General features: G+C 34.4%; 1 protein-coding gene across 1 annotated transcript; it reads left to right on the top strand.

Annotated features, from left to right (window-relative positions):
- Window positions 1-11,005: 11,005 nt before the first annotated feature.
- LOC122506284 lies at window positions 11,006-19,792 on the top strand. The gene is made up of 2 exons (XM_043618379.1): window positions 11,006-11,617; window positions 17,466-19,792. The coding sequence occupies exon 2, from the start codon at window positions 17,525-17,527 to the stop codon at window positions 18,881-18,883; it is 1,359 nt and encodes a 452-aa protein (XP_043474314.1). The 5' UTR covers window positions 11,006-11,617; window positions 17,466-17,524; the 3' UTR covers window positions 18,884-19,792.
- Window positions 19,793-27,517: the final 7,725 nt, after the last annotated feature.

Below are 27,517 nucleotides of genomic sequence, written 5' to 3'. Positions count from 1 at the left end.
TATGACAATTAAATAATTCTGAAAGTATAGGACAATATGGAACTACATTAGAATTGTCAACAACAAATCCGTTTGGTCGTTCATACGCTTTATTGTTATTTCTTCGCCGACAACGAACATAACAATTTTCTTCAATTGTAGTTTCTTCTTGGTAGCTTTTTGGAAAATTTTTTGAACATTTACCATCAATTAAACACCAATCTCCACAAGGTCCATGAATGTTATTTTGCATAATTATTTTATGCAAAGAAGGATTGCTATTTTCGTCAGGAATTTCTGCAGAAATATAACGATCAACACTGTCAACTGTTAATAATTTAGAATTTTCTTTCAATATAACTAACAAATGAATATGTGGCAATCCCCGCTTTTGAAATTCAATAACATAAACATAAGACTTCACTTCTCCAAATAACTTCTTGTCAACAATAACTGTTAAAAGATGTTTTACCTTCAAGGCAAAAACTCTAGTTACTATATCAGGTCTATCAGAAGCAGTTTGATGAGGCAATAAATTTTCTTGTATTTCTTTCCAATTTGGATTACACGTCATTGTAATAAATAAATCTGGTCTACCATGACGACCAACAATAGCCATGGCATCCTGATATTGCTGCATCATATTACGAGGTGATCCTATAAAAGTTGATGGCAATATAACCGTTTTTCCTACATGTACATTATTTTCTAACTCATGATTTTGTAAATAATCGATTAGCCCTTGATATGTTTCACTTCTCAATTGAGCTTGATTGTTTGCACAAAATCGTAATCTATCTTTTTCTATTTTTACATAATTGTCAACAACCCATTGTTGAAATAATCTTCCCCCATATAAAAATTGATTAAATTCCTTATCTCTAATAGCTATTTTGTATTTACAATAGGCAGACCTAGAAATATTATGTTTTTTACTTCTAAAATCACTATCACTACGAATCATATTAATATTATAACCTTTATTTCCGAGTGGATAAAATATGGGATAAATCCACGGTTCAACATTCGGATCTAAATTACTCACTGATTTTAATTCTTTAGTAGACTTATTATAAACCGTTACATAAGATTCTGGTATTTCTCCTTCAGAATTTGTATTAAAAATAGCAGCAATTTCATTAAAACTTTGAAAATTGTATCTATTTTTATCAAAACCTTTTTTCAACGTAAACAACAATTGTAACTCAGGAATTTCTTCATTTTTTTGTCTTGCTAATTCAGTTTCTATGTTAATTACTTCTGACATCATCATAAAAGATTTTGTGTATGCATTAGAAGTTCTCATAATATTTTCTATAGTTTGTAAAAGTTCTTCATCCAAATTTTCATTACTTTTTAATCTATAACGAATTGCTTCTTCAGGATCGTAAATATACAATTGACCAAAACATGGGTCTTCACCTTTATCAGGATATAAAGCACTATTAATTTGGTAATAAATTTGACCTTGAATTTTGTAACAAAATGGTCCTCTTCTTCTGTTATTAAAATTAATTACGTTAGCATTTAAAGATGCAAAAGAAAAAGAATTGTTATACAATCTTACATTCTTTTTAAAATGACCTGATTTTGTATGAAGTCCTTCTAACAATATTCTTAAGTCTTCTGGATATTTCACAGAAGGCAATATAATACCGCCATGACCACAACAATCATTAAAACTGTCTTTTTTGCCACTAACTCTTTCATCTTTAAAATGTTTTGCTTGACAATTATTACAATAATAATTCATTATTCCCAGATAATTTTCATTAGAATTTGATTCATAAATAATTTTGTCATTTGATATACTTGGCAGAGGAACAATTAATTTTTGTGAACTAAATGTATTTATTAAATCAATAGATTGATTAGAATTAACATTTTTAGAGTCATCAAACAAAGAGCTTATTTCATTTTCTTTTTTTAATTCATTAGAATTAAAATTTTTCGAATCATCAAATAAAGAGCTTATTTCCTTTTCTTTTTTTAATTTTTTTTTTCTCTATATTTTTTTTGGTATTCTACCTGGCTATTTTTTATTTTTACAGACGAAACATCTACTTCGTCTGAATGATTAATAATATTAATTTTTCTTTTCAATTTTTGTTTGGCACGATAATTTCTTTGATTTTCCACTGCACTTTTTCGGACAGTTTTAAATAAAGAATTTGTTTCGTTTGCACTGTCATGTGCATTCGTTATTGGAGAAATAGAAGCAAAGATATTTTCTAAATTAACAGATTCATTCATGTTATCATCATTTGAATCATTAACTTGACTAATCAAATTTTTATCATCAAACAAAGATTTTATTTCATTTTCCTTTTTTAATTCATTAGAATTAAAATTTTTCATATCATCAAATAAAGAGCTTATTTCCTTTTCTTTTTTTAATTTCTTTTTTTCCCTGTATTTTTTTTGGTATTCTGCCTGGCTCTTTTTTATTTTTACAGATGAAACATCTACTTCGTCTGAATGATTAATAATATTAATTTTTCTTTTCAATTTTTGTTTGGCACGATAATTTCTTTGATTTTCCACTGCACTTTTTCGTACAGTATGTTTCAGTAATCCTCTATTTTCTTTTTGACATTGTACACTACTTCCATTTTGATAGGAGTCTACTTCATTATTTATAACTACATTCTTTCTTGTATCCGAATGTTGTTGTTGGAACTCAAACTGACTTGTTTGAATTTTTTTAGAGGAAACGTCTACTTTATCTGAATGAAATATATTTTTAATTTTACTATTGGATTTGAGTTTAGCACTATATTGTTGCGTCTTTAAAGAATTATTAATTACCTTTGCATTATTTAAAATTCTTCCACAAGGAATTTCTTGATCAATAATTTTATTAGGGTTTATTTTTCTACACAGGAGTTCTTTAACTGAATCACTCAAAAGACACTCCCAATCATACTTAACAATCAAACGTGGATTAACACAATTTTTTTTAGTCGGAAAACGACTTAAATGATTGTTTTTAAAAATTAACTTCAAATGATTTCTCATTTGACAATAATCATAATAAAGAGTGTTCGGCATTTCATTAAAAAATAAAGATGTTGCGAATGCTATAGCAAATACTCCACAATCAACACTGCCTAACGGTTGTTGATGAACTTTTGAAAATACTACTGGTGGTTTAAATGGATATAATCTAACTAAATAGTTCATTTGATCCTCATTTAAAGAGCCTTTGTTTAGACTGTCAAAAATATAAAGTCTTGTTCCATCATAATAAGTGCAAATCCAGTGACCAGATTTGAAAAAACCACTAAAAAGTATTTGAATGTGCCTCTTAGTTTTTTCGATTGGAACTATCAGATCAAGCGCTTGTAAACATAAAGTGCTTTGCATATTATAAAACAAATTTGATTGTCTTTCTAAAAGCTTTTGAAATTCATGCATATGATCATTATTCAACATTGCATTTTTATTATCTATTATATCATAATTTTCATCACTTAAATTAACTAATTCTTTTTTATTAGCCATGGTTCTATTTGGTAATGTTGACCAATATAGTGAAAATTACTTTTAAATAAATATAACGTCTTTTTTATTTAAAAAAAAAGATGAAGAATTTAGTACAATTTAATTCAAAATGTCCATTTCCATTTCCAACTAAAATTATTTCCAATTCTGCCTTTTTTCTTTATTTTCAATTCCCTTGTATCCAATTTCAATATCTATTTCCAATTTCCATTTCCAATTTCCATTTCTAATTTCCATTTCTAATTTCCATTTCTAATTTCCATTTCTAATTTCCATCGTTCAACAATTCATTTCCAAATTAATACAACTTTTTCCAATTTCCATTTCTAATTTCCATTTCTAATTTCCATTTCTAATTTCCATTTCTAATTTCGATTTCTAATTTCCATTTCTAATTTCCATCGTTCAACAATTCATTTCCAAATTAATACAACTTCAAATTACAAAATGTAAATCACTTTTATGAAATATATCCATAGACAATTTTCTTATCATAGAAAAAAATAAAAACTGCAAGAAAAGAAAATTTTACTATCTATAAATGGAAAAAATTCAATTTACTATGTGGAGATAACTTTTTTATTTTTAAACGAAAACAAAAAATTAATTTTTTATAACAGTTGCATTTTAACATCTATTCCTAACGAATAACTTTTTAAAATATTAATAATAATAATAACAAAATGAAAAGAAAAAATTAACTTTTTACTATTTAAACGAAATTAAAAATATAGTATTTTAAAGAAATTACATTTTAATATCTATTCCTTACGAATAGCATTATTTTAATAATAATTTTACAAAATGAATAAACAGAAAAAAAACTCCTTCACTCAAAGCCACTTGAATTTCAAAAAAATTTGAAAAAAAACATTTTTTAATAATAAAAACATTACTTACATAGAAACTCGATACATATTTTACTTACATAAATATTCATAATCTTTACATCTTTTAGTCACTTATATAATCACTTACATTAAACAAATATATTACTTTGAAATCAAACAAAAATTAATTTTCTATAATTGAAAAAAATTCACTTTCACTGATTTACTTTCACTTCGAAAAACTCACTATCTTTTGAGCTGACGAAAAAAGTATAAGATGAGTAGAAAATTTCTGTTTCTATCCTCTACCGAATTTAAAACAAAACAAATCTCACTCTTTCCGGAATATATATATATATATATATATATTATTGAACGTGCATGTACAATAGACTGCCCACTGGTTAAAAGAAACCCTTCGAACAATAAGGTAGGTACTCGAGCAGACCTTTCGCTTCTCTTTATATATATATATATATATCTTTCAAATATCTTTCTGTCTTCTTCTTTCTAAATAAATAACATAAATCGGTCCTTGTTTATAACGCAGAAAATCTAACGCTATTGCTTTCTTCCTCTTTCCAAATAGAAATAACATAAATCGGTCTCTGTTTATAACGCAGAAAATCTAACGCTATTGCTTTCTTTCTCTTTCGAGGATAAGCAACATTGGACTGTCTCTCTTTACCTAATTTGCATATCTACTCATTTTATATTAAGGATTTTTAAACTTTAAATAGTTTTGTAGCGTACCTACTTCAAATATAGTTTATTTAAATACCAATGAACAGTAATTAATAAAAGAAAGTTCAATTTTTAAACATTAAAAAAAAATTTTATCAACTTAAAAGTGACCGGTTTTTGGAGAATCACCCATATATACTTGCGATAAAAACGAAACTTTAAGTAAACTAAAGAAACGATGCGAAATAAAATTTAACGAGTGCAACTGAAACAAATATAATTAATTAAATATGATACGAAATGAGATTCTATAAATTTTCTTTTTGATCGACGTGAGAAACTTATTTCTAATTATAAAAACAAAAAAACGAGAAGAGAAGAAAAACAATTCTTGTTTTAAAAGGTTTAAATAATGAAAAATAGACGAAACTCTTTTTAATTTAATAACAAATAAAGTATTAATTGTTTTTAAAATTCTATTGTTTTGGCCCAAAACAAATCGAATACTGTCAGTTTACTAAAATCCTTTGTATTTTAAAGTGACAGAAATTATTTTAAATTACTTGAAACTTAAACAAAACGAAATGTTCAAGTAAATGATATAAGTCACAAAAAGAAAAACGATTGCTCTTGAAAGAATCAAGAATTCAAAAACAATATTTTTACGAATGTCAAAGCTTTACTTTTTATAAGACTGCCATCAGTCTATGACGACTGTCGCTCATTAAAAAATTAAAAAATAACACAGGCACACAAAAAAATAAAAAAGTCAAAACCCAGAGGTTACACCCCCCTATCCCCATGTCTTTGGGGTCGCTAAAACTGAATATGACCATTAAAAATTTTTTTTCATCGGTAATTTTCGCGCTACCACCCCCTTACACCTGCTCCCGGGGGTTGGAATTTCAGTTTTAAAAAAAGTGGAGTAGGGTGTCTATTCTTATGTTTTTTGGGTCGCTTAAACCAAAAAAGACTACCAAAAACAAATTCTTCCCTCCCTTGATCCCCTACAACTCCCATAACAACCCTGGGGTGAGGGGTCGAAATTTGAATTTTCACGAAAAGTCGATTACGGTGTCTAAACCTACGTTTTTGGGTCGCTGAAACCAAAAAAGACTACCAAAATCAAATCCTTTCCACCTCCGACTCCCTACAACCCCCTGCAATAATTTTTTTCAAATAAAACGAACCGATATTTGGGAAATTGAAAATTAAATATTAATTATCAAAAATTATTGCAGGGGGTTGTAGGGGGTCGAGGGTGGAAAGGATTTGATTTTGGTAGTCTTTTTTAGTTTCAGCGACCCAAAAAACGTAGGTTTAGACACCGTAATCGACTTTTCGTGAAAATTCGAATTTCGACCCCCCACCTTTCGGGTGTTAAGGGGATTGTAAGGGATTAAGGGAGGGAAGAATTTGTTTTTGGTAGTCTTTTTTGGTTTTAGCGACCCAAAAAACATAGGAATAGACACCCTACTCCACTTCTTTTTAAACTGAAATTCCAACCCCCGGGAGCAGGTGTAAGGGGGTGGTAGCGGGAAAATGGCCGATGAGAAAAATTTTTCATGGTCATATTCGGTTTCAGCGACCCCAAAAACATGGGGATAGGGGGGTGTGACCTCTGGGGTTTGACTTTTTTTTTTTTTTGTGTGCCTGTGTAATTAATTTTAAAAAAACGTTAGGAAAACAAAGAGGTATTACCGGTAAGAGGCTCAAATAATAAGCCTAAGTGTTACTGATTCAGCCAATAATGAAAGACAGTTTTAAAAATTAAATGTTATAACGGAAAAGTTAATTTTGATCTATTTGAATGATCTTGTAATTATATTATGCTAAAAACACATTTACAAAAAAGTAACGACAGTCAACTATTAAAACAATTTGATTATAAAATGACAGTTTTAAAAACTCAACAACGAAAGACACAAACAAGTACGAATGGAGAACTAAAAATTGATTTCACAGAACATCAGAACCGAAGTGTAAATATGTTAAATCAAATCATTATTCCGCCAATGCCTAATAATATTTTCACCTTGGTAGAAAAATATAATTCACCTAATTATTTCTTCAACCATAAGAAAGTCCGATTATAAATGCAGCAATAATTATAACGATATGTCTCGACAATATTATTTATTATTTCGATAATAAAAAAAAAATAATAATAAACGATTAGTTTGTCCTAAAGTAATCACAAGATTGATTTAAAAATATAAATACACGAATTTATGTTCTCAAAGAAACAGTAATCATTTCGACTGTTATTTTAGACAGGTTTTTCGATTTATTTAAACGATATTTATATGAATAGTTTTAATCCTAAAACGAATGAATTGTTTGCTTCAAACTTATATATACAAAACTTTATAGGTTTAACACTTCAGATACTTCGTATTGTTTTTGACACTACTGTAGATCACAATAAAAAGCGAATCAAAATAACGAAATTCTCAAAAATAAGTGAAAGCCGAAATAACGATTGTACAACAAATGACTTGATGAAAACAACTGAAAAATATATTAATACTCTAAAAATGACATTTTTACCAAATTTTACAAAAGGACAATGATAAAATGGTTAACGAAAGTTTCCAAAATGTCAGCAATTGCAAAAGTTCAAATTTTTACATCACAATAATAAAGCGAAAATTAACGAACGTAAGTAAACAATATTCTAGATGAATTCAAATTATTCTCATAACGATTTTGTTAAAACAAATAAAGCTATATTGTAGCGTATACAAACTGATTAAGTGACTATTGGTTATTTACGAAAGTTAGAGGAATATAATAGAAATAAAATAAAAGCCTAAAATCTAAATAATTTTTGACGACAGTCTTTTAAATTGTAATATATATATGTATATATGTATATATATATATATATATATATATATATATTGGGGCATTCTTTCTGAACGGGAGACCCCTATCCATCCAAAAATAAATTTGACCTAGAGAGTTATATTTGGTATTAAAATTTAGCTCTTTGTGTCTACTTTTGAATGCAAAGTGGCCAAACACGAAATTCAAGATGGCTGACATAATATGGCTGAAAATGTAATTAGAATTCATAAAATTCATTTTAAATTCCTATGCCAAAAAGATTTATTTTGACGGAAAAAGTTGTACGAGGTCTCAAAATTTAGCTGTTAATGTCTACTTCAAAATACAAAATGAAAAATTAAAATATTCAAGATGGCGGCCACAATATAGCGGCTAATTTTTTAAAATTGCTTAAATTCACTCAAAACTTATTACTCGGGGGTTTTTTTGGTCGCTGATTACGAATCTTTAGTTAGTTTTCAAAAAATGCAATATGGAGGATCCAATATGGTAGACGAATTTCTGAAAAAACTCACGAATTCGCAAAAAAACTCATAATTCGAAAGTTTTTTAGGTCGCTGATCACGAATCTGCTCATTAATATCAAACACTAAAAACAGCGGATCTAATATGGATAGTTAAGTTCAGGTTTGTTAAGACAAGACTAGTTTTGGGCCAATAAGCTAAGGTAAATTAGGATCAGTGTCCAGGCAGTCAAATCAAGACTAGTATGGGTCCAACCAGCCAAGGTAAGACAAGGTCAGTGCCTAGGCAGTCAAGTCAATTCTAGTTTAGGTCCAACCAGCCAAGGTTAGACAAGATCAGTGCCCAGGCAGTCAAGCCAAGACTAGTTTAGGTTCAACCAGCCAAGGTGAGACAAGATCAGTGCCCAGGCAGTCAAGCCAAGACTAGTTTAGGTCCAACAAGCCAAGGTTAGACAAGATCAATGACCAGGCAGTCGAGACGAGACTAGTTTTGGGCCAATCAGCTAAGGTAAGACAAGATTAGTGCCCAGACAGTCAAGCCAAGGCCGGTTTAGGTCCAACCAGCCAAGGTTAGACAAGATCAGTGCCCAGGCAGTCAAGCCAAAACTAGTTTAGGTTCAACCAGCTAAGGTAAAACAAGATTAGTGCCCAGACAGTCAAGCGAAGACTAGTTTAGGTCCAACTAGCCAAGGTTAGACAAGATCAGTGACCAGGCAGTCAAGCCAAGACTAGTTTTAGTCCAAGCAGCCGAGGTGAGACAAGATCAGTGCCCAGGCAGTCAAATCAAGACTAGTATGGGTCCAACCAGCTAAGGTAAGACAAGGTCAGTGCCTAGACAGTCAAGTCAATTTTAGTTTAAGTCCAACCAGATAAGATAAGACAAGATCAGTGCACAGGCAGTCAAGCCAAGACTAGTTTAGGTCCAACCAGCCAAGGTTAGACAAGATCAGTGCCCAGCCAGTCAAGCCAAGACTAGTTCAGGTCCAATCAGCCAAGGTAAGACAAGATCAGTGCCCAGACAGTCAAGCCAAGACTGGTTTAGGTCCAACCAGCCAAGGTTAGACAAGATCAGTGCCCAGGCAGTCAAGCCAAGACTAGTTTAGGAACAACCAGCCAAGGTTAGACAAGATCAGTGCCCAGGCAGTCAAGCCAAGACTAGTTTAGGAACAACCAGCTAAGGTTAGACAAGATCAGTGCCCAGGCAGTCAAGCCAAGACTAGTTTAGGAACAACCAGCCAAGGTTAGACAAGATCAGTGCCCAGGCAGTCAAGCCAAGACTAGTTCAGGTCCAATCAGCTAAGGTAAGACAAGATTAGTGCCCAGACAGTCAAGCCAAGACTGGTTTAGGTCCAACCAGCCAAGGTTAGACAAGATCAGTGCCCAGGCAGTCAAGCCAAGACTAGTTTAGGAACAACCAGCCAAGGTTAGACAAGATCAGTGCGCAGGCAGTCAAGCCAAGACTAGTTCAGGTCCAATCAGCCAAGGTTAGACAAGATCATTGCCCAGGCAGCCAAGTTTGTCAAGCCAATTTGATACCCATCAAAAAATGAAAAAATGGCTTGACTGCCTGATCACTGATCTTGTCTAACCTTGGCTGGTTGGACCTAAACTAGTCTTGGCTTGACTGCCTGGGCACTGATCTTGTCTCACCTCGGCTGGTTGGACCTAAACTAGTTTTGGCTTGACTGCCTGGGTACTGATCTTGTCTAACCTTGGCTGGTTGGACCTAAACCAGTCTTGGCTTGACTGTCTGGGCACTAATCTTGTCTTACCTTAGCTGATTGGCCCAAAACTAGTCTTGTCTCGACTTCCTGGTCACTGATCTTGTCTAACCTTGGCTTGTTGGACCTAAACTAGTCTTGGCTTGACTGCCTGGGCACTGATCTTGTCTCACCTTGGCTGGTTGAACCTAAACTAGTCTTGGCTTGACTGCCTGGGCTCTGATCTTGTCTAACCTTGGCTGGTTGGACCTAAACTAGAATTGACTTTACTGCCTAGGCACTGACCTTGTCTTACCTTGGCTGGTTGGACCCATACTAGTCTTGATTTGACTGCCTGGACACTGATCTTAATTTACCTTAGCTTATTGGCCCGAAACTAGTCTTGTCTTAACAAACCTGAACTTAACTATCCATATTAGATCCGCTGTTTTTAGTGTTTGATATTAATGAGCAGATTCGTGATCAGCGACCTAAAAAACTTTCGAATTACGAGTTTTTTTGCGAATTCGTGAGTTTTTTCAGAAATTCGTCTACCATATTGGATCTTCCATATTGCATTTTTTGAAAACTAACTAAAGATTCGTAATCAGCGACCAAAAAAACCCCCGAGTAATAAGTTTTGAGTGAATTTAAGCAATTTTAAAAAATTAGCCGCTATATTGTGGCCCCCATCTTGAATATTTTAATTTTTCATTTTGTATTTTGAAGTCGACATTAACAGCTAAATTTTGAGACCTCGTACAACTTTTTCCGTCAAAATAAATCTTTTTGGCATAGGAATTTAAAATAAATTTTATGAATTCTAATTACATTTTCAGCCATATTATGTCAGCCATCTTGAATTTCGTGTTTGGCCACTTTGCATTCAAAAGTAGACACAAAGAGCTAAATTTTAATACCAAATATAACTCTCTAGGTCAAATTTATTTTTGGATGGATAGGGGTCTCCTGTTCAGAAAGAATGCCCTATATATATATATATATATATATTGTGACGATGTAAATTTTCACTTGTCAAATTCTTGTCGAAAATTCTGAATCGTCGCGCCATCCGTCGGAAAAAGCCCCGAATCAACAGGCCCAGTGATCAATGGTAATTAGAGAAAACCAGTACCGCCGGCTGACCTACTAGAAGTAGCGAAAGTGGGTCGCGCGGCTGGCTACCGGAGAAAGTGATAGATGGCGGGGCCAGTACTATTTTCAGAGAACGAGAAGAAGAAGAGGAGCCATGTGAGGAAAATTCGAGACGCTACAGGTGTCGAATGCTTTCGCCACCATTGTGGAAAAATTGTCTTGCCGCGCCGGTATACAAATCCTTCGCAGTTGACACAATTTTGATCGTTGTTTTTTTTGTTTGAGAGAAACCTTGTTGTTCGAGCCGTAACTTTCGAGTGTTGAGAGTGGAACGTGAAGTTCAAATATTTTATTACAAATAAATACTAAAGTTTATAGTGAAAATAAGTTGAGATTTCTTGTGTTTTCCTTCCCAAAGTCCCCTCACGGATTACCATCGGACGTCAGTGAGACCAAGGAAACGAGACCAGGAAACTCAACTGGAGTAACAAATTGAGCCGAGTCGTCGTGGGTAAGTCGTTTACCAGTCTTGTGCCAGTCGTGTCTCGCCGTTGGTATTTTCTGCTTGCCAATCGTTCGAGCAGAATTTCCTCTGGGTGAGAGAGTAAATTCGGAGGAGTTGTTTTGTCATTAGTCGAGTAAAAGTTTATTAATTATCTTTAAAAATTAATTGGCGCCTGACGGCGAAATTTATTAAATTAAATTTCTCAAATTATTATTGTTGAAAGCGTCAGATTTTGCCTGACGTAAGCAGAACTTTTAGCTTAAAATTAAATGAGTTAAAATTTATACGTCACAAAATTTGGCGCCCAACGTGGGGCCAGGCTCGAACCGAGACACGACTAAAATTTATTGATTGCCAGAACATTTTCTTTGTGTATTATTATAATTATATTGCCAGAGTTTTGAATTTTCAAAATTTACATAGTCAGGCAAGATTAGTTGTTCTTGTCAAGAAAATTCAAAATTTCCATTTGCCAAATTGTTTATTAATTTATTTTGCTAAGGCTCAAAATTTATTCAGTCATAATTTATGAGTAAATTATTGCCAAAAATCGTACAAATTAAAATTGTAGAGTGCCTTTGCCATGTAATTTGAAGAATTTCCTTTTTCTTTTGAGACCATAAAAATTTCCTGCCGCGATAAAAATTAAACTCAACAATTAAAATTTTTTTTTGTTTGTCGAAAGCCAGTTTTGTGAGAAAATTCCGAGTAAAATTCCCCAAAAACTTGTGCAAAATCAAAAATTTTCCCCAAAATTTTATGCCGAGCACATGTTAGACCGGAAATAAAATTCGAATTAGTCACGTGACTGTAAATAGTGCGCCGGACGTTCGAGAGAAACGACGCGCCGGGATATTTAAAAATTTCGACAGCCGAGAGAAAGTTGCGCGCGCCAGGAAAGAGTGGCCCAGTAGTAGTAGTAATAGCGGCTACACACCAGAGAGAGAACGAGAAGAAGAGACAGAAAGAAAGTCGAGTCACCAGTCTGCCAGAAAAAGAAAAATTTAAAAGGGGGCCCTCCTTGAGTAGGTACGTCGTTGCTTTCAAGACAGCACAGGGCCGTGTATACTAATTGTGCACCCCCCTAAAAATTTAAAATTTTCGAACTTAGAAAATTTCTTTGATTTTTTTTTTGGCAAAGGCAATCAGCGAGATGGGGGACTACAAGAGGCGCATGCGCGAGTTAATTAAAATTCCACGCGTTAGCCAAGCATGGGAAATAATTAGCGCCATGCAAGTAGGACAAGTCGTGACGAGCCTACTGAGACACCAACTGTGTATCAGTGGAACGTCGCAAGTCTTAAGAGAGAGACTGTTGAGGGCCGAGATGAGATTAGCCCTAAGTGAGGAAGTCGATGTGCCATTTAGCGACCGGTATGACCTTGGAAATTCCGATAAAATCTTTTTATTGGAAGCCTTCCCAGAGCCAGAATCTAGCCCGTTTCGTTTTGTTACGCGACAAAGGGGTGGCCAGTTGTCATCGGGGGATAATGATGAATCCGACAGTGGGGCGAGCCAGATTTTTGAGCGGATTTGTGACAGGAAAACTCTCGGGAGTGGGGGAAGTAAATCGGAAATTGGAACACCGTACAGTAGACCTAGTCCGACCAACGTTATGTCCACACCAAATTACACACCCCCACCACCAGTCATGTCAACAGCCAGTATGACGACAGTTTCTCCCACCACTACCAGTGCTCAATTAAGTATGACAACAAGCACTGTCATGACATCGCCGCACACCATCACCTCAGCCACAATGGCTCCGAATGTCCAGAGCCTTCGAGATTCAGTTGCGCGTTTAGGTTTGTCGCCAGAAATAAGGAAGATTATGGAGTACGCCGAGAAAATGGATCGTCAGTATTCTATGGGAGTGTGGGAGTTACAGCAAAGCCAATGTAGGGCCGAGATTGCGGATGGGTACCAATTGACCCACCACCAACAATCGCGCATAGTTTCCCCACATGCCAAAACTCCAGTAGCCGAGACCTCGCACTCACATCATACTAATGATAGAGTGAGGCCCACACCCGCCCCTAGAAGCCAGTCAAGCCGACGTAGTGTGAATGAAGACAGTGTAACTCAACAAAGAGTGCCACGAAATGGAGAGCTGGTAGTGAAGAGAGCCGTGTAAATAGTAGATGTAGTTGTAGCAGTAAGGACAATGAACAACCGGACAGGAAAAACCGCAGAAAAGCGGATAAAGGAAGTAGAGTAGGAAGAAGAGTGGGGGAGAGCCGAAGATCGTTCTTAGATGACTCTACGAGTGAGTCCGAAGCCGAGAGCGATCTAAGTCAGAGGTTAAGTAGTAGTGGGGAAAATGTAGAGCCGAATTTAATGAGCCGAGTATAGTAGAGATGAGAGCCGAGATTTTTGAGCCATGTAGGGTAGAAAGAAATAACGAGTGTAGAGACAAATTCGCGCCTAGTTGTAGTTGGGTAAAAACTGAGCGAGAATTAGAATTAGAGAGAGGAGAAGAAGTGGAGAAAAACTTAGAGCCAGTCATAGGTAAGGACGACCTAACAGAGGACAAAGCGTTCAAATTTATGCCAGAAATTAAACAAGAGCGGTCGAGTGAGGAGAGCTTACTCTACCGAAACGAAACAGAGAAAATGGCCGAAGAGTGTGGGACAAAAGGTACGGATGTGATCCCGGTACCTATAGTCCAGGGGAGGGGAGAGGCTGTGAGAGTCACAGCTGACCCGAACTTAAGTAATGAAGAGGACATCGACGGATCTAGAACGGAGAACAGATACTTCTTCGACATGACTATCGGCGACCAACATTACGAGGCACTCTTCGATCCTGGTGCTATGATTTCAGTAATTAACATCAGAGTCGCAGAGCCATTTAAAAGCCGAATTAAGCCATGTGGTACAGTTGTAAGAAGTGCAACAGGAGGTATCACAGAAACAGCCGGTATCCTGGACCTTAACATAGTGGTCGACGGTTACGCACAAGGATTCGCAGTCAAAGTAATGAGTACTTTGACTCAGGACATCATCTTGGGCATCGACTTCTGTAAGGCCTGGGACATGGAAGTGAAGCTTAAAGAAGGACTGTGGAGAGTTTTTAGAGGAGAATGGCATGAGTTTGGGCCAAAAGAGAGAGAAGAGGACGAACAACTAATATTCGCCGAATGCGCCGGTATTTCCGCACTCGATGACGAACAAAAGAGTATCATTCAAGCCCTAGTAGACAAATGGGTATTGCCAGAGTCAGAAGAACACGGAATGACAGACTTGACGGAACATCATATACGTGTTACGGACGAAACGCCAGTACAACATGGCATCAGACGGATGTCGCCAGCCATGTTAACCTGGGCCCAAGGTAATGCTGCCAAACTGTACAAGCTAGGGATCATCGAGCCATCTGCCAGCCGTTGGAGGAGCGCGCCAATAATAACGAGAAGAGGAGAGAACGACTTTCGACAGTGTAATGACTACAGAGATGTCAACAAAGTTACGATCAAAGATGGGTATCCACTGCCATCCATTGATTATATTTTGGATAAGCTCCGAAAAGCCAGATATTTGTCGAAGGTAGATCTCAAACTGGCATATCACCAAATACCAATGGCCGAAGAGAGTAAGAAATATACCGCTTTTGCCATACCTGGGTCAGGACTGTGGCAGTTTCGCCGGATGCCTTTTGGACTTATGAACGCGCCGATGACGTTTCAACGTCTAATCGACGCATTACTGGGGCCGAAAGTAGAGCCGCATGTCTTCGGTTATCTGGACGACATAATAGTAGTCACAGACACTTTCGAAGAACATGCTAAGTGGTTGGAGTTCGTCCTCAAGAAATTGAACATGGCGAAATTGATAGTGAATCCAGATAAGTGTGAGTTCGGGTGTTCCGAAGTGACTTATCTGGGTTACTTATTGGACAGAGAAGGTTTGAGGCCAGACCCGAATAAGACAGAGCCGGTGAGAAACTATCCAGAGCCGAAGAACGTGAGACAACTTAGACGTTTCTTGGGCATGGTCGGGTGGTATTCTCGTTTTATCCCAAACGACAGTGAAATCAAATTACCACTGTTGAAGTTGCTACATAAGGGCCGGACGTGGGAGTGGGAGGACGAGCAACAAGAAGCGTTTGAACAGCTTAAACAGAAGCTGACATCTGCGCCAGTCTTAGCCCGACCTGACTTCACGAAGAAGTTCACAATTCAGTGTGACGCCAGCAACTATGCCATTGGAGCCGTACTGACGCAAGAGTTTGAAGACGGAGAGCATCCAATAGTTTACATCAGCCGAGTCTTGACGGAGCCAGAGAGAAACTACAGTGTGACAGAAAAAGAGTGTCTGTCATTATTGTGGTCGATCAAGAAGTTCAGGCCGTACATTGAAGGGTACAAATTCCATGTGATTACGGATCACAGTGCCCTAAAATGGCTCAGGAACCTAAAAGATCCTACAGGCCGTTTAGCCAGATGGGCCTTGGAAATGCAGCAATGGGACTTCGACATAGTTCACAGACGAGGTGCACAACATCATGTCCCTGATGCATTGTCCAGGCTTCAAGAAGACGAAGAAGAGTTAGTAGCCGCGTTTGAATCCATTGAGGATCAGTGGTACCTCAAACGCCGAGAGTTAGTGAGCCAGCATCCTCAGAGGTTTCCAGGGTGGATCGTCGAGAACGAAAACCTATATCGTCATAGAAGTGACCCACTTTTATTGCCGATAAACGGAGATGAAGACGGTTGGAAGCTGGTTGTGCCAAAAGAATATCGAGCGAGAGTTATGGAAGACGGACATGCCCAAGCATCAGCCGGACACTTGGGGATTGAGAAAACTTATGATCGGATAGCACGAGAGTACTACTGGCCAGGTATTTGGAACGATGTGCACAATTATGTGACACACTGTCTTCAATGCCAAATACATAAAGTATCTCAAGCCGGACCAGTCGGACTGATGGGCCAAAGAATTGTCGAGAGGCCCTGGGCCGTAGTAGCCGCAGATACAATGGAGTTTCCACCAAGTAAGAGTCATTGTAAGTACTTGGTGGTGTTCCAGGACTTGTTCTCGAGGTGGATAGAGGTGAAGCCACTGAGGTCAGCGGATGGTAAGTCGGTAGCCAGAGCATTCGAGGAGTTGGTCCTATTTAGATGGGAAACGCCAGAGTACTTGCTAACCGACAACGGCAAGGAATTTGACAACAAACTACTCAAGTCAGTACTTGAGGAATATGGAGTCAAACACATCACGACCCCTCCTTACCATCCACAAGCCAACCCAGTCGAACGAAGCAACAGGACTCTTAAAACGATGATCTCCACCTTCATTGGTGCTGATCATAGGAATTGGGATATTCATGTGCATGAGTTCCGTCATGCGGTGAACACAGCGACACAGGCGGCGACCAAAACGTCTCCTGCGTTCCTGAATTATGGAAGACATCCAAAGCCAGTAAAGAGCCTGCGAAGAGAAATAGAGAACAAGAGAGAAATAGTTAGGATAGAGCCGGCGGATTGGGTAGACCGAATAAAGAGATTAGACGCGTTAAGAGACATAGTAGCCAGACATATTGATAAAGAACGGGCGAGACAAACTAAGTATTATGATAAAGGTAGGAGAGACATAACTTTCAAAGTAGGAGATTTAGTGTTGCGAAAAAGTCATAAATTGTCCAGTGGGGCACAAAAGTTCGCGACTAAATTGGCACCGAAATACGAAGGTCCATATGAGATCATTGAGGTCTTATCGCCAACTGTTTTCATCTTACGAGACGAACAGAGCCGCCGAGTACCTAAAGTCCACATAACCGACCTGAAACCATACTTACCTAACCCACCGTTGTAAATCACTATTGTTCTTGTTGTACATTAACCATATTGTTTTAGATCGAACGAAGAGCCGAGTAGAGAGGAGGAGTATCGAGAGAAAGAAGAAGAAAAGAGCCATGCCGTACACCCCACCGGGAAGCCGACGAGCCAGAGAAAGAGGTGGTCGCCAGCCCGAGGAACTAGGACGTGAAAGAGCCAGGATGGAGAGACGTGGACGCCCACAGTCAAGGCATCAACCGTTCCCAGAATTCGACATAGGGGATGTGGTGAGAGAACGCCCATCATACTTGTCGTTCCCCATAATAGAACGGGTAACAGAAGAGCCGCTGAGAGCCCAAACAACTTCACCTGAAGAGGAGCCGAAAGCAAGAGGCAATGGAGAAGAAGAAGGGGCCGTTGGAGGGAAATTCGAGCCGGTTACCGACCCGAATGATTGGGCCGAACTAAGTGGCCTAGAGAACTTAGTGAAACCAAGAGCCGTGAAAGGAGGTAGGCCCGATGGTGCAGAGGTAGTAGTGCCCTATCGCTGGCCCGCCGACAGGAAAGTAGGAGAAAGCATGGAGGAATACGAGAGCCGCCTTGCCGAATTTGAACTGGAACGGTTCGTACAGAACCTGGAGCCACTAACATCAGTGGCCCTAGAGAAAATTCGAGCCAAGCAACGTAGAGAAAGAGAAAGACGCAAACAACACGTAATGAGGAAAGAGGACATCGAGAGCCAGGAACCGGCGAAACGAGCCCAAAGATCGCACTCACCACACCCAGGTACACCAGTACGACGAGTAGAAGGGACTGGCGCCAGACCGAAGGAATACCCAGGAACGAGCGAGAGAAGAAGAGACCCTGAAGAGAAACACGCCTGGAGGACTAGGAAGACTGGTGTGATTTTTGGGGGACTCAAAGAGATCCCAACGTCCGAAGAACTAGACCCACCACCATACAGTTGCTTTAACTGTTGGCAAAGGGGACACCGGGCAGTGGATTGTCCAGAACCGGTAACGTGCAACTTTTGCAGTAATTGCGGGCGCAGGTACACCACCGTCAAGAATTGCCCAAGATGTGCAGAGGCGTACCGTCGCCACGCAGGTATCGTGTGGTATAGAGAGAACGACATGGAAGATCACGTTCCAGTGTTGGAGACCAGAGAAGCGGAAGAAAGAAACGAGTCGTATAGCGAGATCTCATCGGAGTCAGATTACCACGATGGAGCCGAAGGAGAAATAGAGGCAGAAGTACCAACCAACGAGATGGAAATCCCCGAGCCAGAACCAATTGTAGACCAGGTAGCCAGCGGTGCCCAACCAAGCGCCGAAGTGGAGGAGGAAGAAGAGGACTTGGTGGAGAAAATCCTCCAACTAACGAAAGCGTTGGCAGGACTCCCAGCGTCAACAATTGACTTGGCAGTTCGACAGTTGTTGGATGAGAGGAGACAGAAGAAAGAATTAACTAAAGAATCGAAGAGCCAGAGAGAGTAGAAGAGCCAGAAAGAGTAGCAGAGCCAGAGAGAGTAATAGAGCCAGAGAGAGGAAGAGCCAGACAAAATAAGAGAGCCAGATAAAGAGGAAGAGCCAGGAAGAGTAGGAGAGCCATCAGCAGTACTATAATCATCATAAGGATGACGGTCCTATATAAAATAGTACCGGTCATGGGGAGGGGATTGTGACGATGTAAATTTTCACTTGTCAAATTCTTGTCGAAAATTCTGAATCGTCGCGCCATCCGTCGGAAAAAGCCCCGAATCAACAGGCCCAGTGATCAATGGTAATTAGAGAAAACCAGTACCGCCGGCTGACCTACTAGAAGTAGCGAAAGTGGGTCGCGCGGCTGGCTACCGGAGAAAGTGATAGATGGCGGGGCCAGTACTATTTTCAGAGAACGAGAAGAAGAAGAGGAGCCATGTGAGGAAAATTCGAGACGCTACAGGTGTCGAATGCTTTCGCCACCATTGTGGAAAAATTGTCTTGCCGCGCCGGTATACAAATCCTTCGCAGTTGACACAATTTTGATCGTTGTTTTTTTTGTTTGAGAGAAACCTTGTTGTTCGAGCCGTAACTTTCGAGTGTTGAGAGTGGAACGTGAAGTTCAAATATTTTATTACAAATAAATACTAAAGTTTATAGTGAAAATAAGTTGAGATTTCTTGTGTTTTCCTTCCCAAAGTCCCCTCACGGATTACCATCGGACGTCAGTGAGACCAAGGAAACGAGACCAGGAAACTCAACTGGAGTAACAAATTGAGCCGAGTCGTCGTGGGTAAGTCGTTTACCAGTCTTGTGCCAGTCGTGTCTCGCCGTTGGTATTTTCTGCTTGCCAATCGTTCGAGCAGAATTTCCTCTGGGTGAGAGAGTAAATTCGGAGGAGTTGTTTTGTCATTAGTCGAGTAAAAGTTTATTAATTATCTTTAAAAATTAATTGGCGCCTGACGGCGAAATTTATTAAATTAAATTTCTCAAATTATTATTGTTGAAAGCGTCAGATTTTGCCTGACGTAAGCAGAACTTTTAGCTTAAAATTAAATGAGTTAAAATTAATACGTCACAATATATATATATATATATATATATGTGTGTGTATTTATATATGTAAGAATTTATACGAAAAAGTTTTTACAATGCAAAAATATATACGACAGTTTGATAATTTTGATATTTCTTGACAAATAGAATCCCAGAAAGATTTAACCAAATTATACGATAAATAAATTAACTTTCGAATTTCTCTAAGTACATTTATAATAAACGATTATTTTAACGAAATGAAATTAAACGATTCAAATGTTTAGATTATTTGTCAATAAAAAAAAAGAGTTCATAGTAAGAGATGATGTAATAAATACTTAAAGCAGAACAATTACAGAAACAAATTTGTCTTTAAACGACTGGTTCATTAAAATAAAAATTGATAAGACAGTGAATTTTTAGAAAAACAATGATGAATTATTAAAAACGGAGGGAGATAAAATAAAGAACGGTTTAGTTAACCTTAAAAACGGAGGGAGATAAAATAAAGAACAGTTTACTAAACTTTGAAAACTATTATTAAAAACGGAGGGAGATGAATTGAACAATAGTATAAATAAATCCTTAATATGAAACGAGTAGATATGCAAATTAGGTAAAGAGAGACAGTCTCATGTTACTTATCCTCGAAAGAGAAAGAAAGCAATAGCGTTAGATTTTCTGCGTTATAAACAGAGACCGATTTATGTTATTTCTATTTAGAAAGTGGAAGAAAGCAATAGCGTTAGATTTTCTGCGTTATAAACAGGGACCGATTTATGTTATTTATTTGGAAAAAGAAGACAGAAAGATATTTAAAAGATATATATATATATATAAAATTTAAAGAGAAACGAAAGGCCTGCTCGAGTACCTAGCCTATTGTTTGTAGGGTTTCTTTCAACCAGTAGGCAGTCTATTAAGTGACCAGTGAGCAGAGAGAGAGAGAGAGAGAGAGTGTTGCATTGGTAGTCTATTTTATACTTGAGTATACATATATATACTGTAAAAAATTTAGGGAGTTAACGGACTCGGGAGTTTGGAGTGAAATTTTTCGAGTTAAAAATCAACTCCAAAAGAAAGTTAAATTCTAACTCCCTTCATTCAAGACCCGCGCGAGTTATTTTTTCATTGGGGAGTTAGCATTTGGATGTGAAGTTTTAACTCTCTTTATTTAACTCCCCTGGCATTAACTCCCCAATGGGTGCGACTTTTATAGAATCCCCTGGGAAGTTAAAATTTAACTCTCTTTTTTTACAGTGTAGTTACAGTTTATTAACAGATTTTTGCAGTATATAATACAGAAAAATAAAAGTGCAATGTGAAGAACACTTTTTCTCTCTTTTCAAAATTAAATAAAATAAGACAAAAAAAATTTTTGTGATTAAAAATAAGGATATGGAGGTAAGTTTTTAAAAATTGTGTAAAATACTACTTTTTAATAATGATATAAAATGATTTTTCTTTTTTGTAATTAAGAAATGCAAGTAATAAATTAACAACTTTCCCGTCTAAGTCACTAACATTATATATTTTTTCAACAATTAAACTTGTAAAGAAATTTAAATAACTTTCTAGAATCATTTTAAAAATGCTTGATCTCGTCCTTGAGTTTGCCTTGGTTTATTTAAAAATTAATATAATTTCAGAAATACTTTACATGGTTTAATATTTTTTTAATAAATTTTAAACAAGTACCCAGTTTTTTATTATAAAAAAGTTTATGTTTTAAACAAAAAAAGAATATTTTTTATTTCAATTCAAAATTAGAGTCTTGAAGGTAATAAAAAGGTGCCATAATAATAAGGTGCCAGTTTCAGAATCATGTTTTTGACTTATTTTGAAAGTAATTTTGATTAGTGATTTTTAACTTTAAATTCTTAAAAATTGGTAAAAATTTAAAGCTTAGAGTGACCATCTGTACTGTTAATTTCAAAGTATTTTTATAATAGTATTTAATGTTAAAATACTTAAATAAAACTAAAAATTACTTAAGGGGGGAAACCACATTAGACGTCTGAAAAAATCGATTTTTTCTGTTTTGCATAAATTGTTCGTTAAGGTATTCAAAAATAGGCTGACAAAGTTTTTAAAGCAAAATTCGAAGTCCTAGCTGTACTAGCGATGAACGGAGCGCGCTCTATGTTACCGTAGATTAGTAGAATAAGCGTAGCATTTTTGAGACTAAGGAGAGCAGAAAGTCACGAAAAGAGGAATTATTAGACTTAGATGCTACTTATGAAGCACATGAAAGGATATATGAGGCATTTTACGTGAAATGTCCTAAGTTGAAATTTCAACTTCTTGAAAAAAATTGAAACTCAAAGAATTTGTTGTTCTATCAAGTAGAAATGTGACCCAAAAAATATTTTTGATTTTTTCGAAAAATTGGAGGGGGTAGAGGGGGGTCAATTTGACCAATTTTGCCAACACCGGCTACTTTGTGAATTTTTTCTGAACATACTTGTAATGGGAAAAATTTTTTAGAATATGTTTCTGAAAGGTTTTTTCGTCCTCTTTCCTTGGTGTATTTTATTTTTTAATATTTTAAAAATTTACCCTAATTTTTGATAATTAATAATTAATTTTCAATTTCCCAAAAATCAGTCCGTTTTTTTGAAAATAAATTATTGCAAACGAAAGCTGAGGTTTTTTCCTATCGGCATGTAAATTTTCAGAATGCCCTTTTTTTGTTTTTGAGTTATTAAATTTCAAAGAATAAATTGCGTCGCGGTCACCATTGGAAAGAGGACGAAAAAACCTTTCAGAAACATATTCTAAAAAATTTTTCCCATTACAAGTATGTTCAAAAAAAATTCACAAAGTAGCCGGTGTTGGCAAAATTGGTCAAATTGACCCCCCCCCCCCTCTACCCCCTCCAATTTTTCGAAAAAATCAAAAATATTTTTTGGGTCTCATTTCTACTTGATTGAACAACAAATTCCTCGAGTTTCAATTTTTTTCAAGAAGTTGAAATTTCATCTTAGAAAATTTCACTTAAAATGCCTCATATATAGTGTTGGAATAGCCGATTAAAGTGTAATCACTTTAAAAAAATTTTTTGTATAAATATCAATTTTTGATACTATTTTTTCAAATGCGTTTTTCTCAAAACAGGATTTTTAAAATTGCCGTGCAGTGTAACTCAAAAAGTTATTGACCGATTTTAAAATGAAAAATTGGAAATTGTTCGTTATTAAATTTATTATTAAGGGAACTAAACTTAAAAAGAAAAAAAATTTTTATTCCCTTTTAAAATAAAAAAGTTGCAAAAAAGTAGGCAAAAAATCGAATTTTTTTTAAGTAGTGTCAATTTTTCAATTTTTAATATTTTCACTTAAAAGTTAATTCACTTAAATAATAAAATATTTATAAAATATGAATAAACTTGATTTTTTGCTTTCGGACAAAATTTGTGGGCTCAGGACTGCACGGCAGTCATGAACTTCGGCGGAGCAGCTCTATATGCAATAGCTCCCAATTTGGAAGATTTTTGATATAAACGCTTATAAAAAATATGAGTTACAGTTAAATATAAATGAACAACATAGTGGAAATGTTTTATTTCATTCAAAAAAATTCTTACTTTAAAAAAAAATTCGCGAAAAACGGCAAAAAAACAGCGTTTTAATGTGGTTTCCCCCCTTAACTGACTAATATTCAATTTTTTTTATTTTATAAAAATTTTGTATTTTTTTATAAATTTAAATTTAAAAATAAATTAATATAAATAATATAATTTTTTAATTTTTAAACTTTATTATAAAAATGTTTTTTGTGTAAAAAAATTAGGAAGAATAGTGTTGTATTATTATGATTACTATGAGTAAAAATGAAAAATTTAAAAAAAATTTTATATTGTAAATGTTTTGAAAAAGACAATTTTTGTTTTAGCTTGATACTTTTTTAACCAGAAATGGCCAAGCATTTAAGTTAGAATAATACATAAAATTCTGTCATGTTTGGCTTTTTCATTTACATATTTACTTGTAGATTTTAATGTTAAATACTATTAGCATTAATTAATACAATTAACATTAATTGTATTAAAATAAACTGAATGCTTATTTCAGCTTTATCCAAAGAACATTAAAACATGTAAAGTATTTCCAAAATTATATTAATTTTACTAAACAAGACAAAGTCAAGAAATTTTTTAATGATTTTGGAAAGTTAATTAAATTTCACTTTTAAGTTTAATTTTTGAATACTTATATTGAGTTTTAGTGTCTTAGACGGGAAAAATGTTAATTAATACATTTTGCAAAATGAAAAAATTATTTATAGCACTAAAATGTAGCATTTACATAATTTTTGCAGATAGTGTACAATTAATTAAAATTGATTTAATAAATGGTAATATATCATTAATTAGAGAATAATTTAATCCCAACAAAAACATCTTTGATGTTTTAATAATGGGTTTCGACCCAATAAGGAAAAAAACATTTTTTCCCAATAAGGGAAACTTTTAAAAAAAAAAATTTTATTATTAATGTAATTTGGTGTTAAAGTTTTAGATCATTTTATTTTCATGTTATTATTACTTTGAAACAAATAAAGAAACCGCTGCCAAGTTGTATATTTTTTTATAATTTTGGTGCGCTCATTTCATGAACACTTTGCTTCCTCATAGAAATAATAATACTAATAGGAAAATATATGAATAACTATTTATAAATATGGTAAAAGTGATTGAATCTTGGGTCAATCAATGTATTTTTAAATACTCTACAATATAGTTATAATAGTTTAATAGTTAAACAAAAATTTTCAAACAAAAAAGTTGAGAAAATGTCATTTTCCACAATTTTTGGTTTTTAAAATACCAATAATTTCGAAATTTATTATCGAATTAGGTTCAAAAATAAGTCAATCGAATCGTTTTATAATGCTCTACAAGTTGGTAACGATAATTTTAAAATTACTTCTACATTTTTAACAAAATTTTCAAAAAAATATTTTTTTCCAAAATTTATGATTTGTAAAAGTTTAATATCTCTGGTTAATATGGACGAAAAATGTTTAATTAGGACTCAAAAGATGCGTTAAAAAAAACTCTACAAAATTATGGAAAAAAATTTATAGGTGTCCTAACATTTTTTTAAAGTTATGGGCAAAAAACGTGTTTTTGGAAAATTAAAAACCCAAATTCAAGAATGTTCTCAATATTTTGGGAAAATTAAATTGCCCTGTATTAATGTGCAAAACTCCAAGTATTAATTTTAAAAAAATTTCGCCTGTATTTTGGCAGAAAAATCTACACAATTTCTATAATATAGAAAGTTACTGATTTTTCTTTTTTTAAATTAATCCTTGGAGTTTGTACATAATTTTTCAAGTCATTTGATCAATATTTTATTTAGACATTTTTAAAAAATGATAATTTTCAATGTTTTACAAAAATTTTAATGACTTCTAAAATACTGAATGCTTTTTAATGATTTTAGGCTTATTTTAAAGGTGATTTTCTCCAGGATGAGAATTTTTTAAAGGCATTAACGTGTAATTTTTTATAAAAAATTCAATTCGTCAAACTTAGATTAAAAAAAATAAAAAATTTTTAAACAATCTTATTAACTGAAAAATAATTTTTAAAATATAAACATATGTTTTTATTAAATTAAGATTTAATTTAAGGTTACATTAAGGTTTTATTTTGTGTGTTAAAGGACCAGGAGTGGGCGCGCAACGCGCGCCCTTTTGGTTCTAGTAAATATTAAATTCACACGAGAAAATTACGAGACTCATATAGTCAGAAAAAAGTTTAAATTAGTAAAAAACTAAATTTTCTGAAATTACGATTGTTTTAAAGAATCCAATATAAAAGACAAGTTCATTAGAACCGAAAATAAGACACATAGAAATTTTATTTTACATTTATATTAAAGATTAGTGAAAATCAGTTGACTGTTAAACAAACGATAAAGTCTAAAAATTAAAACGATTGGTTGAGAAGAATTAATAACGAATTGTATTTGACGACAAAGTATAAATTATATTCTATAATAGATTAACCAATGATAGTTAAAAATAGTAAAAAGTCAAAATATTTATTTAAGATGAGTTTTTCAATCGAAAATACGACAGTTTAAGATCTCTTAAATTGAAAGCAAGATTAATAATTCCAGTAATTAAAACATAAAAATTTATATGATTTAAAATAAATTTATGCGACAGTATCTAAATATTAATTTTTATACGAACAGTATTAACAACAATAACTCATAACGATCTTAATCAAACTCATGTGAACCTAAATGTTTGTTAAATATGAAAATACGACTTTGAGACAACAAAAAGCATGACAGTTATACAAGAAGCAGATGTGAACGAAATTCTGATCAGCTAATAAATTTTATAAAATTAACAAATGTATTAGAACCTTTATCAAATCAAGAATAAAAGGAACGTGGAACCAAATGACAGTTTGTAATTCTATGAAAAAGCTCTTGATATTTCTTAAAGAATAACGATTGATTAGTTTTCTATTACGTAGATAAAACTATAAGTTAAGATAAAATTTATATTATAATCTTACTGGAAACGAGTGGAACTTGATCAAATGAATAATTTAACGTTTGACTGAAATTAAAATTATATTTGAACTTCATAAGTAGACGAAACGATCTGTTTGCTAATTTGAATATAAGTCTTTTTTTCTAATAGCAAATAATGTTTTTCAAATGTGATTCTTGTAATGCGACTGTTTCAAGACATTATCTCTTCAAATACTAATAATCAAATTTACATTATTTATTGAAATTTGAGATTGAATATTGCTATTGATGAAAGTCAATATTTTAACAAAATTATGACGATAAGCGAATCCCCGACGAAAAAGTTTGACAAAGTTTTATTTACAACGACTAGTTAAATATGATAATAAAGCTGCAACAATATGTACAAAACTATTGGCGAAATAAATTAAGGCATATGACATGACGGATGTTCATCAAGAATGTATGAAATAATATGTTAAGTACGATTGTGTAAATATCGAATGTTTTTCAATTACATAATAATTGTCAGATATAATAACAAACAACAAAGTTGTGTGATAAAAGTTCAATGTGTAACTATATATATATACCTAATAACGACAGATTCCTCTTAGGTAATTTCAAAAAAACAACTAATATGTAAGACAGTTTCTCTTCTAGACAGTTTGAATAAACAAATGATTAAACGACAGTTCTTCTAAGAAAAATTTAAATGAACAACTGAAATACACGACAGTATACGATATGTGACGATGGTAATAAATATACTTAAATGGCGAAATTAATTATTTTGAATAATTTTCAGTTACTGAATGAAACTCAGACATAATGATTGGTAGATGAGCTGTTCGAAAGGTGTCCAAAGATTTACAGAAATTACATATATCAAATTCGACAGTGCTGAAATGTCCAGAATATTCAACTTGAGAAAGGATGGACTTGAAACGACTATATTTAAAATAAATTGAGAAACTTATAAATTATTTTAGCTTGAAATTTGTAAAATTGATAATTTTTATTTTATATTATAAACGAGTCAATCTCGGGAGGGAGTGTTGGAATATTGTATATTCGCGCCTTATATCTCGCTTGACTCTAACAGTAGTTG

The sequence above is a fragment of the Leptopilina heterotoma genome, unplaced genomic scaffold (assembly GCF_015476425.1).
Source record: "Leptopilina heterotoma isolate Lh14 unplaced genomic scaffold, ASM1547642v1 Lhet_402, whole genome shotgun sequence".
Taxonomy (NCBI): domain Eukaryota; kingdom Metazoa; phylum Arthropoda; class Insecta; order Hymenoptera; family Figitidae; genus Leptopilina; species Leptopilina heterotoma.
This window is presented reverse-complemented; position numbering and strand designations above follow the sequence as displayed.